The 15,073-nt window shown below is 34.6% G+C and overlaps 1 protein-coding gene across 5 annotated transcripts in view; it reads left to right on the top strand.

Moving 5' to 3' along the window:
• LRCH1 (leucine rich repeats and calponin homology domain containing 1) overlaps positions 1 to 15,073 on the top strand; it is a 94,724-nt gene that overhangs the window by 39,592 nt on the left and 40,059 nt on the right. For all 5 annotated transcript variants that reach the window (XR_008974437.1, XR_008974438.1, XM_057425624.1 and 2 more), the window contains 8 exons: positions 2,320 to 2,425; positions 2,930 to 3,066; positions 3,590 to 3,717; positions 5,705 to 5,789; positions 9,717 to 9,822; positions 10,963 to 11,075; positions 12,712 to 12,779; positions 13,794 to 13,880. Coding sequence is in view for 3 of the 5 variants with exons in the window: in XM_057425624.1 (XP_057281607.1) it covers positions 2,320 to 2,425; positions 2,930 to 3,066; positions 3,590 to 3,717; positions 5,705 to 5,789; positions 9,717 to 9,822; positions 10,963 to 11,075; positions 12,712 to 12,779; positions 13,794 to 13,880 (830 nt within the window). In the remaining 2 variants the exon portion in view is untranslated. The remainder of the gene's footprint in view (positions 1 to 2,319; positions 2,426 to 2,929; positions 3,067 to 3,589; positions 3,718 to 5,704; positions 5,790 to 9,716; positions 9,823 to 10,962; positions 11,076 to 12,711; positions 12,780 to 13,793; positions 13,881 to 15,073) is intronic.

Genomic DNA, 15,073 nt, shown 5'->3' with positions numbered 1-15,073 from the left:
TTGGTTAAGACCATTTGAAGTTTATCATGAACAAAAAAACCCACATAATTTTAATTTTGCTTTTACACCATTTTTCACAGAAATGTTGAACTGAAATACTCCTTATGTATCTCTGATCTTGAGAAATTATGTTGTCATGACAGGAGATGGCATAACTGATGAGAACAAAGTAGAATTAATCCAAGAAGTCTGACCTTCAGCAAGCACTAGCCCTTTAGAACTTGTATGGGTGTTTGCACTTCAGTTGGCTGCAGATGTCCATGAAGTGAAGTTCCAAACTCCTGATTGCATAGTTCCTTTAAGAAATTATTATCTTGAAAGCCATTAGACATTTGACTTGATAGTATTGCTCCCATTAGTGCCAAAGTAATAGGAAAGATAAACACTGTCACGTACACATGCATAAAGTCTAGTAATGATCAAGAGCAGAAGTATAACTAGAAATAATGTTACAGGTCTTTGTTTTTCATGGCTATTTAAACTAATAAAAAAAGTTGAACTGCAGTGTATAGTAGGGTAAAGGATACTGCTGTCTCTAGAGATCTTGTGAATACTGACATGGTGTCATAACAGATTAGTCGTACTGAGGATGTTTTGAAAGGCTGTAAGTTGACTTTGGTTTTGAGGCTATGCACTGCCAGCCTTTTTCCACTTCCTTTAAAATTCTCTTCCTCTGACTTGTTCTGATGTGTGTGCATAAGTGCACTTGGTCTAAAGTTTTTCTGCCACAAGGTGACTTTAAATTACGTGCTCTAAAAATTATCTAATTATGAAGTTGTTTAAAGTCTGCAAATTAAAAATGGGACAGTAAAACTTTAAAAATAAATGATCTAGGATCACTGCAATTAAGCATACTTTGTATCAACTTGGACAAAAGATACACTCATTAACTGGGATTTTTAATTTCCTTGTCTAAAAGCTGAAATAATTTCCTGACTCTGTTTTGACAAGGGAAGGAAGCTTTGGCAGCGGTGAGATTCTGTTACAAGAAGAATCTTGTTTGATATATCGAGCAGCGTTGCCAGATGACATTTCACTTTTACTATCATTTTTCTGTTAACTAGTTTTTAGGCTTGAAGATAGGGAGTTAATGCTTTTTCCTAGCATGAAAGCAACATCTTTGCAAAGGTGACTTGGAAATCTGACTGACTTTTGGAATGTTTGTAGTCCAGGAGCTCCCCAGGACTGTAGAAATCCATTTGAAACAATTGAGAGTACGAGTCCTAAAAGTATTGTGTGGGCAATTCAGGAAAATTTGGCATAACCCAGTTACTCTTATGCTATGAAATACTGTTTCCTTTTTTTCATTGCAGAAATGGAAGCATAATTGGGCTAGTACTCAAATTTGCAGATTGCCTGGGATGTAAGCAGAGATTTCAATGTCCTTTTGATTTCACATTGGGTTTCACATTTGGCAGCATAAATGGTAGCTATTGTCTGCAAACTATCTAATTTTTGACTGACTTGATTCAAGGGGTTGATCTTTAGAACATGTTAGTAGCAGTTTCTTCCTACCAATAGTGCTAAAGTGTAATATTTATCACAGTAATGCTACAGTGTATAAACTTTTTGCTTGAAATTATGCTCACTATAGCCAGACCCTATACTTTCAATTTTATAGCATTTAAGAATGCTGAAATGAGGATGTTTTCCAATTTTATCCAGATTATTAAACCAGTTGTATTTAGTCATCAAAATCAGACCTACTTAGAATCTGTCTAGGCAGTTAAGAAGTAACTTTTATAATAATACATTGAATATCTGTATAATATTAAGCAAGACCTGTCCAATTTTTTTGTGATCTACTATATGATGTGACGATCAAATAGATGCCTTTCCTGAGCATAAATACAGAACGATGTTGCCATTTTATCTTTTATTTTGTTTAAATATTCCCTCCTGAAGAACAACTATGTTTTTTTAAAAATCAGATCCACACATTAGCAGTTTTATATTTTATGCAAACGTATTTGGTTACAGAATCATGGTACTGAGTTGTTCTTATGAATAAAAGGGGAAGGAAAAGGTAGAACATCTTAAGCAAATGGTTTTGAATGTTTTGATAGAAGTTAAATTAATTTTCAAAAGTAACTTTACTCTTTTTAAATATGAATTCACTTTGGGTTTTAAGTAATGTGTAACCGGTTTTTCATATGCTTAGTTTTGTATTGTGAAGACACGACTTAGATGGTTGCATGTTTTCAGATTAATAAAATGCTAGAACGGTAATAGCAGATTAGCTACAATTTCACATCTGTATTATTTAACACTTAGGAGCCAAAAGCTCATTTTTTTTCTATTATTACTCTTTTGCTGTAGGATGTTAGCTGTAATGAAATCACAGCTTTGCCACAACAGATAGGCCAGCTGAAATCTTTAAAAGAACTAAATGTCAGAAGAAATTACCTCGAAGTTTTACCCCAAGGTAAAATCAAACAAATAAAAATTCCTAATATCTATATGGTAGCTCTTTTTATTAGCATTTTGAAAGCATTTTTTTAATCATGTTAACAAATATGATTAAAAAGTAATTACTTTGTGATCAAATTTATTCCGTTTGAGTTTGCAGAATATAACATTCAGTGGTACTCGCCAAATAACAGTGTGCGAGAGTTTTTAAATGAGTTATCTTTATTATTCTAGGCACCTTTTAAGTTGCGCAAGTACTTACCTGTGAATGCAGGGTGAGAACTGTCAGCTAAGCTTCAGGAAAAAAATGTATTTCAAAGTATTTATTTTAAAATTTATCATCGCTTGTATAACAGTAACACTCTTTTTCTTTCTCATATAAAGTAAATGTTGATGTCTGCCTGCATTTATATTTTTCGTGAATGCAAAAGAAGGTTTCTTGAAAAATATTCTTTTATGACAAAAATAAAAGAATAAATACAGATATTATGCTTTCTCTCTTTTTCTTTGTTACTTTTAGAACTTGTACAGCTTCCCTTAGTAAAGTTTGACTTTTCCTGCAATAAAGTGCTTGTGATTCCAATATGCTTTAGAAAGATGGTGCAATTACAAGTATTACTGCTTGAGAATAATCCTTTGCAGTCTCCACCAGCACAAGTAAGTAATCTATAATTTAATTTGAGCCTTGATATTGGGTGCCGTTACAGAAAAATAATTTAAAAATGCAGGCCAAATGCATCATGAAGGTGCTTGGGTGCTAGTGAAGACCATGTCACTAAGTAAAAATGACATGATAAATTCATTATTGACTAATTTTGGAAAATGGCTATTCAATTTACAGTTAGTAATAGGCCATATGATATATCTTGTAATTCTTTTTGAGTATAAAGTTCACTTGGATTGTTTGTTTTTTTTTTTAGTACATACTTTTCATGTTTTCTGTCTTACTTTCTGAGGGCATTTATATTAGTATGCACAGATAATTGATTGGGTGATTGAAGTAGTTCTTGGTAATGTATAAAAAAAAAGAAAAATATCCATTTTCCTGTACATAATATCTGTTGTGATGATATGAACTGGTTTTCAGGTAGTTTTACACTAAGTGACGTTTGGAATAAGTTTTTATCTTTCATTTGAGTTATAAATTTAGGCTGTTTTGGTTTTGTTTGTTGTCTAACAGATTTGTACAAAGGGTAAGGTGCATATATTCAAATATCTGACTGTACAGGCCTGTCAGATTAAAACAGCAGACTCACTGTATCTTAATGCCATAGAACAACAGCATTTGCCACAACCCGTGGAAGAGAGGTATGTATGAAAATCTCACTTAGTTTTTTTTCATGTAACACTTATAAATAAAGTGAAAAAAAGACTTTTATATCTTTAGCTGCTAGAGTTTTATTTGTTTAGGTGCTATTTAGAATGCACTTTTTTAACAGAGATTTATTTTGCTGTGATATAGTTTATTCTGTGAATTACTTATAAGAGTTTATGACAAAATATTTTTAACAATCGGTTCTGATTAAAGTTAGCAGCACATTAGGAAGTTGCTTAGAAGTGAACCTTAGTTTAAATCTAACCTCTTACTCATTGCCTACTGGAATATATTCAGAGTAATTCAGGTGTATCACTAGGTGTTGGAAATTTCTTGTAAATCTATTAGCACATTAAGTTTTATTTTCCTGTGTTGTTTTGTGATTTATATGACACACAGTTGTTTCAAGCACTTTTACTCATCCAGAGGCTTATCCATCCAGCAAAGAGAGCTGCATGAATGTTGAGACCCTTTTAAAATGAAATATGATAATTTGCTAGCAAAGTGAAAGACAGAAATCTGCAATGTCCTGCACCAAGTATCTAGAAAATGTCATCTAGTATTGTTGTTTAAGGACAGGAATTACATTCGAAAGAATTTCTTTCTATGAAAATCTCTGTAGGTAATTGGAAACCAGCTTTTAGCCAGCTCTGACTTTGCTAACATGGGAAGGCTCATGTAACCAATCAGAGAAAGAATGATCATGCCTTATTTTTATTTTTTCTTGAGAGAAAACAAAGTATTGATGTAAATAAAAATGGATATCTTGCTGCCAAAACCCAGGGAAAGAAGAGAAAGAAAAAAAGAATTATTATGGAGCCTCCCTTTCAGTCATCTAGATAAGATTTCAAGTAAATTCTTTTCTTCCATGTATGTTTGAAGGCACCTCTGTGAAGTTCTATCAGATAAATACCAAGGTTAGGAAGAATCCAGGTTGAAGAGTAAGTTTTTCCATTTGGGAAACACCAGTGGGTTTTCTATTTTGTTATTTTAGTACACAAGAAAATTGACAGGAATGTCATGGTCTGTATGACATTTTTTCATGCACAATCATACAAGTTAGGGTAAGTGGGTATATACCAGTTGGTAGCTAACCACCTAATGCCCTATCACATAATAATTGCCAAATCTTTTATTTTAGAGAATAACTTCACACATCTGAAATAAAAACATAATATAGTTAGGATTTCCATAGGCAGTTTCTACAAAAAATTCCATGGCAGTTACTGATGAAAGATAAGGTAAGATTAGGACTAATCAAATACCTTATTTATGTAAAGGCTGATAAAGTTCTTTGTTTAAATTGCTGCGTCAATCTGAATTCAGGACTAAAGCTTTCAGGATTGTAAATGAGAGGATAATAAATCATATTTAGAAATATAAAGTTAGTTAATGAGTGTATTTAATCTACTAGTGTACTTTAAAATGAGTAGAGGTCATATTAGGCCATGAAACCAGAAGAGGGAACAGCTGCTGTTAGTGTAGTTTTCTAAAAACCTAAATTTCAAACTCTATTTTAAAGCAGTAAAAGGAGGTTTCTGTGTTAATAATTACTTCAAGCCACAGGGAGATAGTTCAATTTTTAATGCATCAGTGGTTATAATTATATTAGTTGACTATAGTTTGAGTTCAACTAGTTTAGTTACTTATCGCATGGCTAAATGACTTCAGTCTGACTCTTGAGCTACTTGGGTAGCAACTACACATTTTTACTTGGTGTATAAACAAAAGCAAACCTTACAGCAGATTTCTGTGATTTTCATTAATCCTGAGGCTAACCAGCCATTCCATCTCATCAATTTTCCTATCACCAGACTTCAAATTTGTAGTTTTTAACCATCCTAGGCTACTTTACCCTTTCCTGTTAAGACTCGTTAGAATTCTGCTTTTTTTTTTTAAATGAAACCAGGACAGAATTCTAATGGTAAATGCTACAATAGCTTTTTATTGATTTAATTTCTTTATTTTTTTCACATCTAGCATTGATGACATCTATCCAAGTAAAAAGGACTCTGATTCGGGTGTTGGTAGTGATAATGGTGATAAACGTTTGTCAGCAACAGAGGTAAGTTGCATGAATTTCGTGTTCAGCTGCCCTTCCAGCACCCTTATTTTGGCTGTATTTTGATTTGGGTAACAATGTGGATGCATTTTTGGCCATCAAAACTGTTGCAACCACATCCTTGGCGTGAATTTCTTGTGAAGAAATGGCTAAAGCAAAGATAAAAGGAGACTAGGGTATTTTTGTGTGCGTGTGTCTGTACACTTTCTGGAGAGGGCAGTGAGATACTTGGTTTCAAATGGTCAACAATCTACCAACAGAGAAAATTCATGACAGTTTTTAGTTAATTTACATTATCTAGAGAATGAGGATCAAACCAGAATCCACATCTGCTGTTTCCAACAAAGTAGTAGATAGAGGTTACATACCTGGCTTTTTCTCACGTGTTTTCTCTCTGATGATTTTTTCCTGTTGCAAATTAACAGGAATTCAGCATGCCCAGCCCTGGTATGTTCTGTGATGTGATTATGGTGGTTTGTTGTAGTGTAGAAACTTCATAAAAGAATGAGCTTCTTGCTACTTAAAATAACTTTACACTGATTCTTTGGTGTTTCTCTCCTCCTATGAGGAAAATGGATTCTGTGGCTTTTGGAACAAAGGTAGAAAGAATCGAGCTTAGAGACTGAATTTGTAGTTACCAAAAAGCAAATTGAAAATGATTTCACTTACACGCTGATTGGTCTTTCAAATACAAAAGCACTTAAAAAACAAACCAACCCCACAGGGATTTCCAAGTATTTGGGCAAGTTTCTTGCTAGATGGAATTGAAGTAGAATGATTTACAGGCAGACATCTAATGCTTTCCCTCTAATTGTAAGAGTATGCAGTCCATTCAGAGATGCTTACAAATTGTTTTGCCATTCTTACACTTCCTGAAGCTGAGTTAGCTTGTTAATTAAACTGTTATTCCAGAACTTCCTCTTTAGCTATTAATAACATTTTTAGAAAATAGATCATCTTTCCTGTAATCAAAATGTAGCAACTGGAATGCTGCAAAAAATGCTTTAAAGTCAAGCAACAGTGAACCAGTAAATTTTTATCAGCGCAGAGATTTTCTTATATGAGAACTATTTGCTTATTCCACCCTGCCTGACTACTGCTCTGCTATTAAGGAGAAAATAGCTGCTGAGATCAGTAATCCTAAATGTATTTAATAGTAAATTCAGCACTCTTATCTCTGATGTGACTTTTAGTAACCATGTTACACGTGAGAATTGTGCAAGAAATATTAACATGTTGTGAATAAGGATTCACATACATTATTAGTTACAGCTGGAAGTTACATTCTAAACACTAGATAAATACTAAATTATCAGACATGAAGTAGTCATTAAACAGATTTTTGGACCTTTCTTTATAAAGACATCAGACAGAGGAGGGCCATGAAGATGCTTAGAGGGCTGTAGCAGCTGTCCTATGAAAGACAGGGTGGGCGGGTTGGACTTGTTCAGCCTGGAAAAGAGAAGGCGTCCGGAGAGACGTTAGAGCAGCTTCCAGTGCCTAAAGGGCACTGAACTCTGGAGAGGGAAGTTTTGCAAGGGCAGGTAGGGATAGGACAGGGGAGAATGGTTTTGAACTGGAAGAGGAGAGATTTAGATTAGATATTAGGAGGCTTCCTACTGTGAGGGTGGTGAGACACAGCCCGGTGAAGCTGTGGATGTCCCATCCCAAGGGCCAGGTTGGATGGGCTCTGAGCAACCTGGTCTCTAGTAGAAGGTGTCCCTACCCATGGCAGGGGGTTCACACTAGATGAGCTTTAAGGTCCCTTCCAACCCAAGCTGTTCTGTTGATTCTATGAAATTATAGTTTACTCTGAAGGACAGTAGCTGTTGGGTTTCAGCTCTTTCACGGAAAATACAATGTCATTTTGCATTTGTGTAACTTAAAACCAGGAATTTAAGTGACTCACTTGTTTAAATGCTACTGTATTTTTTAGGAAGCTTGCTAATTAGCTTGGGTCCATACACATAGGACATAGTACTTGAAGAAATTAACAATTTATGTGTTCCTGGCTGGCTTCTTGGTAGGGTCATTACAGGGTCAATTCTTCAGATCTGTAGTCACCTTGGGTATTTCGAGTCAAAGATAACATGTAGCGTTGCTGTTAAATTGATCCTGGCAACTTGAAGGCAAATTCTGCTCTAAAGTAGTGTACCTTATTTTCAGATACAGTGTAGCATTTTGATTCATTTTCCACCTCTCTTTGGCCCCTTTTTTTTTCCCTTAAAATTCATTAAACCAAGAGGGTACTTGTTAAAATCCAGGTGTCCCTGCCTTATTTCCCATGAGAGTGACACATCGGAACCAGCAACATTTTACATGAAAATTCTTTGAAAGTGCATCATCTGAATTCATTGTTGGAATAATGTTAAGTATTTTTGATTCTTGTATGTCTGTTTCCTTCTGTTGCTAGCTGGAAAAGTTAAACTCTGAACAAAAGATGTGTTTCGCCTAAGAAGGAGCAATAGTTTCATATTATCATAGGCTGCTTTGGATAGTTTCTATTTCATAGTATACTGGCAGGAAAAACCTGGAATTTCAGAATTCTGTAGACCCTGAAAGTAAGAAATAGCCTGTTGAAAAAATGATTTTCTGTTTCCAAATTGAATGGCCAGTGGCTTTTTTTACACCAGCATTCCAAAATATTTTCTGAAAAACTGTATGTGTTACTCTGCCGAGAAAAAAAAAAAATCTTGCCAGTTTTAGTATTCAGAACTTGTAATAATGTGTGTAAGAACATTTTACTGTACTATTTTCTAATGATAGTTGCGAAATTAACAAAACATGACTCTTTGATCTAGAATAACCAAATTTAGTGCTTAAATGTCACATGAGATACAGACTGAAAGAAAAGGAACTTCAGTGTAACCTTGGCTGTCTGAGTGGATTTATACTGTGCATGTGTCTCCTCTCTTTCCCCCACCTTTTTTTTTAAGCTGTTGGATTGTCATTATTTCAGGTCTAAAAGAACTACTGACTTTTGTGCTTAGAATACTTGGAGTGGGCTTTGTTTTTTTTTTTGTTTGTTTTGTTTGAGGTATTAAGTTTATTTAATTTTAAAATAAAATTGATGTTAAAAATTATGTTAAAATTGACAAATAAGAACAGTTATTATTCAATGTTAGTTCACTACATTATAAAGCTTCATCATTTTGATAAGTATTTGTCAAATACTTGAATATCCTTTTGAATTTTTTCTCCTTAAGCAGAATACAGTCAGTGAATTCATAGAGTTAATAATGTGCAGATTATTCATAAAGAGGAAAATATATGGTGGTCCACATTTACAAAATGTGTGAAGTCCAGGGTAGTCTTGGCAAATAGGAATAACCACATGTATCTGGGTACAGTTTTTTAAAAGCAAAGATTTGCTCTGTCCTTTATTACAAACCTTAATAAAGGTTTAAAAAAAAATACTTTCTCTGTGGAATATGAACATATAAAGGTAGGAAGAATGGCATAATTCTAGAAGCTAGCCTACAAATGTAATCTTGCTTGCTTTTGGCATTAAATTAACAAGCAGCATGGCAAAGTAGGGGAGAAGAATCTTGGAGGGAAAGAAAAAAAGGCTGTGGTACAAGGCTCAGTTTGTCTACAGACATTGGTGTCTAGAAGGAGCCTCTGTTTTCAGCGGTCCCAGGAAAGCACACAGGGAGCAGCACAGTGCAGCTGTACCTCTGCAAGGAGAGAACTAGTGCAGTGAAGAAGGTAGAAAATGAGGATAGGTGAATTGCTCTGTTTTGCAAGCCTCTTGTGAGGATATATCTAGCAAGACTACAGCTTTCTACAACAGAATTTTGTCATGTTAGATGCTCTGGTATCCTCTCCCATATTAGTTTGTCACTCTTTTAGTGAGCACTCTTACTAATACGTACATTTTTATCCCTCTTGATTTGAGCTGAAACCAGTGTTTCTTTTATTTCTTCTTAGCCATCTGATGAAGACACTATCAGCTTTAATGTACCAATGTCGGACATTGTGGAAGAAGATCATGTTGTAAAGGAAGATTCAAGTCACCATGCTAACTCAAGAAAAGGTTGGAATGTAAAGAAAGTGGAAGTTAAATACAGAGAAATTCTGTCAATAATTCCATGTATAAGACTGTAAATTCAGTTGCGAAAATCACAGCCCAACTGGCATCTGTCTCTCAGGAGTCTACAAACATTATCTTTAAATTAAATGTTTTATTCCCTGATATTTTCCTTTGGAAGTTTCAGTGTTTAATTTTGTACTGGTTAAATGCCTTATTAAATTGATTTTTCTTACTGATATCCTAGTTGAACAACAGGTATTTTCACTACCCTATGTATTTAAATTTTTTATAATAACTGCCTCACTACCCAAAAGGCTTTGATCATGTATATACAGTCACGTAAAATAGCAAAAAAAAAAGTGTGCTACTTAGACCATTTTTAACCATACTGAATCAAGGTCCTTATAGTAATTTTCCATAGCAATTCCAATGAACATATTACACCTGAGACACATATTGTCTCAGGAGTTAAGTTCTGGTTCTAACTGGGGGAAGAAAAGTGAGAGTTGATTTAAACCATGCTTCCCAAACAGTAGTATCAATGTGTAATAACTTATCAAATGGCAACTCAGTTTCTGAGTTAGCAATGTACAAAAGCAGAGTCCATTTCTGTAGTTGGACTTAATATAAAGTGAGATAGTAGGAAGATTACATCCTACAGTGTTTGTTAGCAAGCTGGGGAAGGTAAGTTATAGGATCAGACTACTTAAAACAGGAGAAAATTACTACTGCCTCATACTCCTGTAAATAAGAGTATGGTATTGGCTGTAAAGGCTCTGAATCATTTTGAATTCTGCGAAGAAACTTCGCTTGTTACAGCATTGCAACTGAAATTGCAGACGCCGGCTGACACATCTGAAGGTGTCCAGCTGTGTCCTTGCACCAGTACTGGCAAGACATGCTTGGTGTAGTTCAAAACCGACTCCATTGATGCTTGTGGTGCTTGTGATCTGTAACTGTATTATCCCAGGGTATTGATTTATTACAGGTTGAAATGAGCAAAGATATTAACTTGTTTGAAGTTTTTAATATGCTTTTAATTTAGACTTTGGTTTTGAGTTCTATTACTCAGTACACTTAAATTATGTTGAGTAACAAATGCTGAGCTGAACAAGAAATAATTCTATCTTTTTTTATTGTTAGTAGAATTCCATCAAGTATCTTCTCACTTGATTGTCAGTGATAAGTCAAGAGAAATAGAAGACCAGTTTGATGAATCAGATACTCTTACTACTGAATTTATGAGTTACATTAAGGCAAGTTTATGACAATTTTATTATTATAAAATATTTTATTATAATTATGTAATAACTATGTATATGCTTTATAGTTGCCTGCCTCTTTATTCTCATTTCATCATCTGATTTTCAGTAGTCAGTCATTTGAAGACTAGTCTCTTGGGAATGTCCTCTATAATAATAACATAATAGCATCTAAAATGTGTTGCAGACACTGGTTCCATAAAATATAAGTTACTGTACTGAATTTCAGTATAAGGGTATTGACAGAGTGAGCAGTTTTATTTCTTTAAATTTTGATATCTTCTTTAACATTATGATGGTTGATATCAGCAACTTATGACTTTAACAGGTAGTACATCCATTTTATTCTGAGGGTTTTGAACTTGCGTCGTTTTCCTTCTTGTGCAGATTTCCAAATCTGTTGTGTTCTTTGGTATACATTAAGTCATATAATGGAATGTCTTTTGGGACAGTGGAGGGGGTCTTCTAGAATTGAAATTCTGGCTTAACAAAACCATACATAAAATCAGTACAATGTGCAGTGCAGAAGAAGAGCTTAGGCTTAGAGGAGTTTGTAGTTTTTCAAATACTATCTTATCTGGCTTTATCTTGTCTACATAGTTATGCCCAGAAACTGAGGATTGCCTTCTACAATAAGTGCTGTGTTTTTCTCATCTTGTATGTGTCCTTCTTGTGGGAAAAATCATATACTTCATTCCTCTAAGGAGAAGAAAAAGAAAAAATAATGGCTTTATTCATTCTACTGAGGATTTGCACTGGAAAATGGGCCGTCTTTGGGGAACGCTAGAGAAACCAGTACACTCTTTAGTGACACATGTCACAGGGTTGGATAGCAGGGTGATGTGAATGATGTGACAAACGCATCACTCAAAAGAGGATAAGCTGCTCTGTTTTCTGCTGATTGTTCTCTACTAGTACAAGCACACATCCATTTAGAGACCTTCTGTCTTTACTGGCAGCTGAACTACTTCAGTGTTCCTGCGTGTCTGAGATGAAAGAGAAAATAAAATTACAAAACATCAAAAAGAAACATTAAAGAGAGAGTCACTTTTTCTGAAAAGTAGCACTTCATAGTCATAATTAGGACATTTTATACTCTTACGTCTATATAACTGGCTGATTAATATGAATTCTTGCATGCGTATTTGTTTAAAAAAGCCCTGCAAAGACATGGCTGTTAAAATTGTCAAGTAGGAATGCTGTTAATTATGGATGAAGTACGTAATTGCTACTGTTTGCATATTTGGAATTTCTTCGCTCTGTAAACAAATTTGGATCTGGTAGGAGGAGACTCAGGGTCGTGCTTAATTGAAGCATTGTTTGCATACACCAGAAAGCCATAAATAAAATCTGGGACATAGAATAAAGAATTCTCATGCTGCTTGACTTCTTTTACTGTTAAAGGAGAGTAAGGGCTGTTGACCTCAATAAAATTTGAGCAGCGAATAGCAATTCTTGTAATCAGCATCTTAAAAGAGGTAGAGAGAGGAGTGGAGCAGAATTGTTGAATTGCTTCAACTAGCTACCCTTAAACTGTTACATAAATTAGGTCAGTGCTGAATCTGAAAGCAATATTTATCTGCCTACTTAATTGCAAAGTTCAGCCCTCAATATCACTGTCTACTTGCAGAGTAGAGCAGCAGAGTGTGATGAATTGTTGAGAATAGAAGAGGACACACAATGGCACACAGATGAAATGTAAGTATATTTTATGTGTCTATAAGAAATTACCTGTGTTATGTGCAAAGAACTGGCATTTTCTTCTCAATTGATAACTTTGTAGACTTGGAGGAATGATAGAAGTACAGCCTTGCGCTTCATGTGTGCTCAATGTTTTACACATTATTGCTGAAGAGAGTGGATGTTATGTTAAAACTAATTAATTTGTATGCCCCAGTAATGCTGTATTATTTTTACCTATGTCAAAACAAGTTTCTTGAGGAGGTATTTTGATATTTGGTCTGTTAATGGCTTTGGTAAAAGACTATTTTATAAAAACTTATTTTCTTCTTTTTAAAAAAAAATTAAGTGTAAAAAAATCCCACCGTTGTCCATCTTATTTTGTCATAATTTAACCCTGAAGCAATTGTTAATTTACAGACATTAATTCAAGAGCAGAGCAACTGCGCATCAGTTGCTGAGGCTTGTGCATAAGAAAAGGGGATTTAATATGACAGTGTGCTGTGAAGTTGTCAGTCATTGGGACAGTGGAGTCCTATACGATTTAAAAATGAAAACTGAAGGAAGGGAAGAGTAAGTCCTTTCTGAAAGAGCCTTATTGGCAGAACTAACAGGAGATTTATAAGAATTATAAATCTTGAAAAGCAAAAGAAAGCATGCTGGTCCATTAAAAGAATCATTGTATTTAGTAGTTACGTTAAAACAACACACACAGTGAGTGTAGTTAAGAGTCAAATATTGGTTCAATATCTTCAATTTTAGAAGTCAGTCTGTTTAATTGAATGCTGAATGTTATGTAAGTTCACATCTATGTAAGTATGTATTAGGTTGGGGGGCTTTGTTAAGGACAAGGTGCTGGGGAGGTTTTTCAGGAGAAACTGCATAAGTTCAGCGCATACTGGTGTGCAGAGAGGCTGTTTTTCCCCTTTATATTGTTTGCACGCCACTTGGAAGATATAAAGTGAAATTTAGGCTACCCTTGATAATTGCTGTTGTACCTCTTTTCTTGAATGCTTTTGTTTTCTATTATAGAATAAGTTTATCAGAAGAACAAACTATTGATATAGCAATGATAGAGCAACTAAGAGAAGCAGTAGATTTATTACAAGATCCCAACAGGTATGCTTACAGTAGCTGATGTATTAATGTAATGTATTTAGAATCTTTGTGAATTAATTTAGAGTTCTTCTTTAACCAATAATTGAAAGTTCTCTGGAGTTATGAAGTGCTTTGTTAGCACATCAGTGTTTTTCAGGAGGTGTTTAGATGGTTAAGATGGAAACTTGCATTTTCTCTCTAGAATGCAGTGAGTACCTAGACATGATTCCCAGTAAATTAAAAAGGATTTCAGTATGAAATAAACCTAAATTCTGAGGTGAAGACGCCCCTTAGCCATTCATCTTGTGTACACTACTGTGATTTTCTGAAATTTTGTCTAGAATTGTCATGTTTCTTCTAGGGGTTATACACTCCTCTACTTATTCATGTTTGGTTTATTTTTGGGGAATGGAGAAGGTCTTTTGACCCAGCTTCATCCCAGCTCAGTGGGGGACATAAAGAGGTGCCTGAATTAGTGATAGAGTTTCTGTAGTCTCTCTCTGAAATCAGAAAGAGGAAGAGGCAGCTAGAGAAAATTATTTAGGTTTTCCCTGACTACAGAAGGCGAGGTTTTTTAATTTAGGTGTCTTAAGTGGTTGAAGTCAAGTGATATGACTCTGGATCTGTGAATAAATAAAGGTATAACTATTCAATAGAAAACAAATACTTGTCTTGCTGAAAAAGACTAAAAAGGGTGGTGTAGGTAGTTCTGGCCAGATGCTTGCTATTGCTTTTCTTTGTGTAATTACCTTCAGAAACTGATTCAGTTAATTTCAAAACTTTTTTCTTCATTACTTCTATGAGATAGCTGGTTTACAGCTTCATTTCTTGGAAGGCTAAAAACCTCCTTGTCACTTCCAGCCTTAAATATCCTTGTGTCTCCTTCCTTCCTTCTCTGGATCATCTTGTGACTACGCTGTTCTTCAGTTTAAATGCCTATTTTGATAGAACTTTACCGCCTAGCAGACCTTTGTACTTTTGAGGACAGAAATTCACTCCTGTTGGTACTTCTAGAGAAATAGCCATCTGGCTTTATTTTGAATCATATAAAGAATACTTAAATTCTTGAATCTTACACTAAATACTTGAATCACAAGTATTTTTGCTTAATAAAAATCATACAAATTATGAAAGCTTTTTAGTTCCTGTGGTTTCTATAATATTCCATTGCTTCTGCACCTCATATGAAGTTTATTACTTGTTAACTTTACAGA

The sequence above is a fragment of the Pezoporus wallicus genome, unplaced genomic scaffold, assembly GCF_028554395.1.
Source record: "Pezoporus wallicus isolate ANWC-B61680 ecotype Strahan unplaced genomic scaffold, APGP_CSIRO_Pwel_v1 contig_787, whole genome shotgun sequence".
In the NCBI taxonomy this organism is placed as follows: Eukaryota; Metazoa; Chordata; class Aves; order Psittaciformes; family Psittacidae; genus Pezoporus; species Pezoporus wallicus.
The sequence above is the reverse complement of the archived record's forward strand: the minus strand, read 5'-3'. Positions and strand labels throughout refer to the sequence as shown.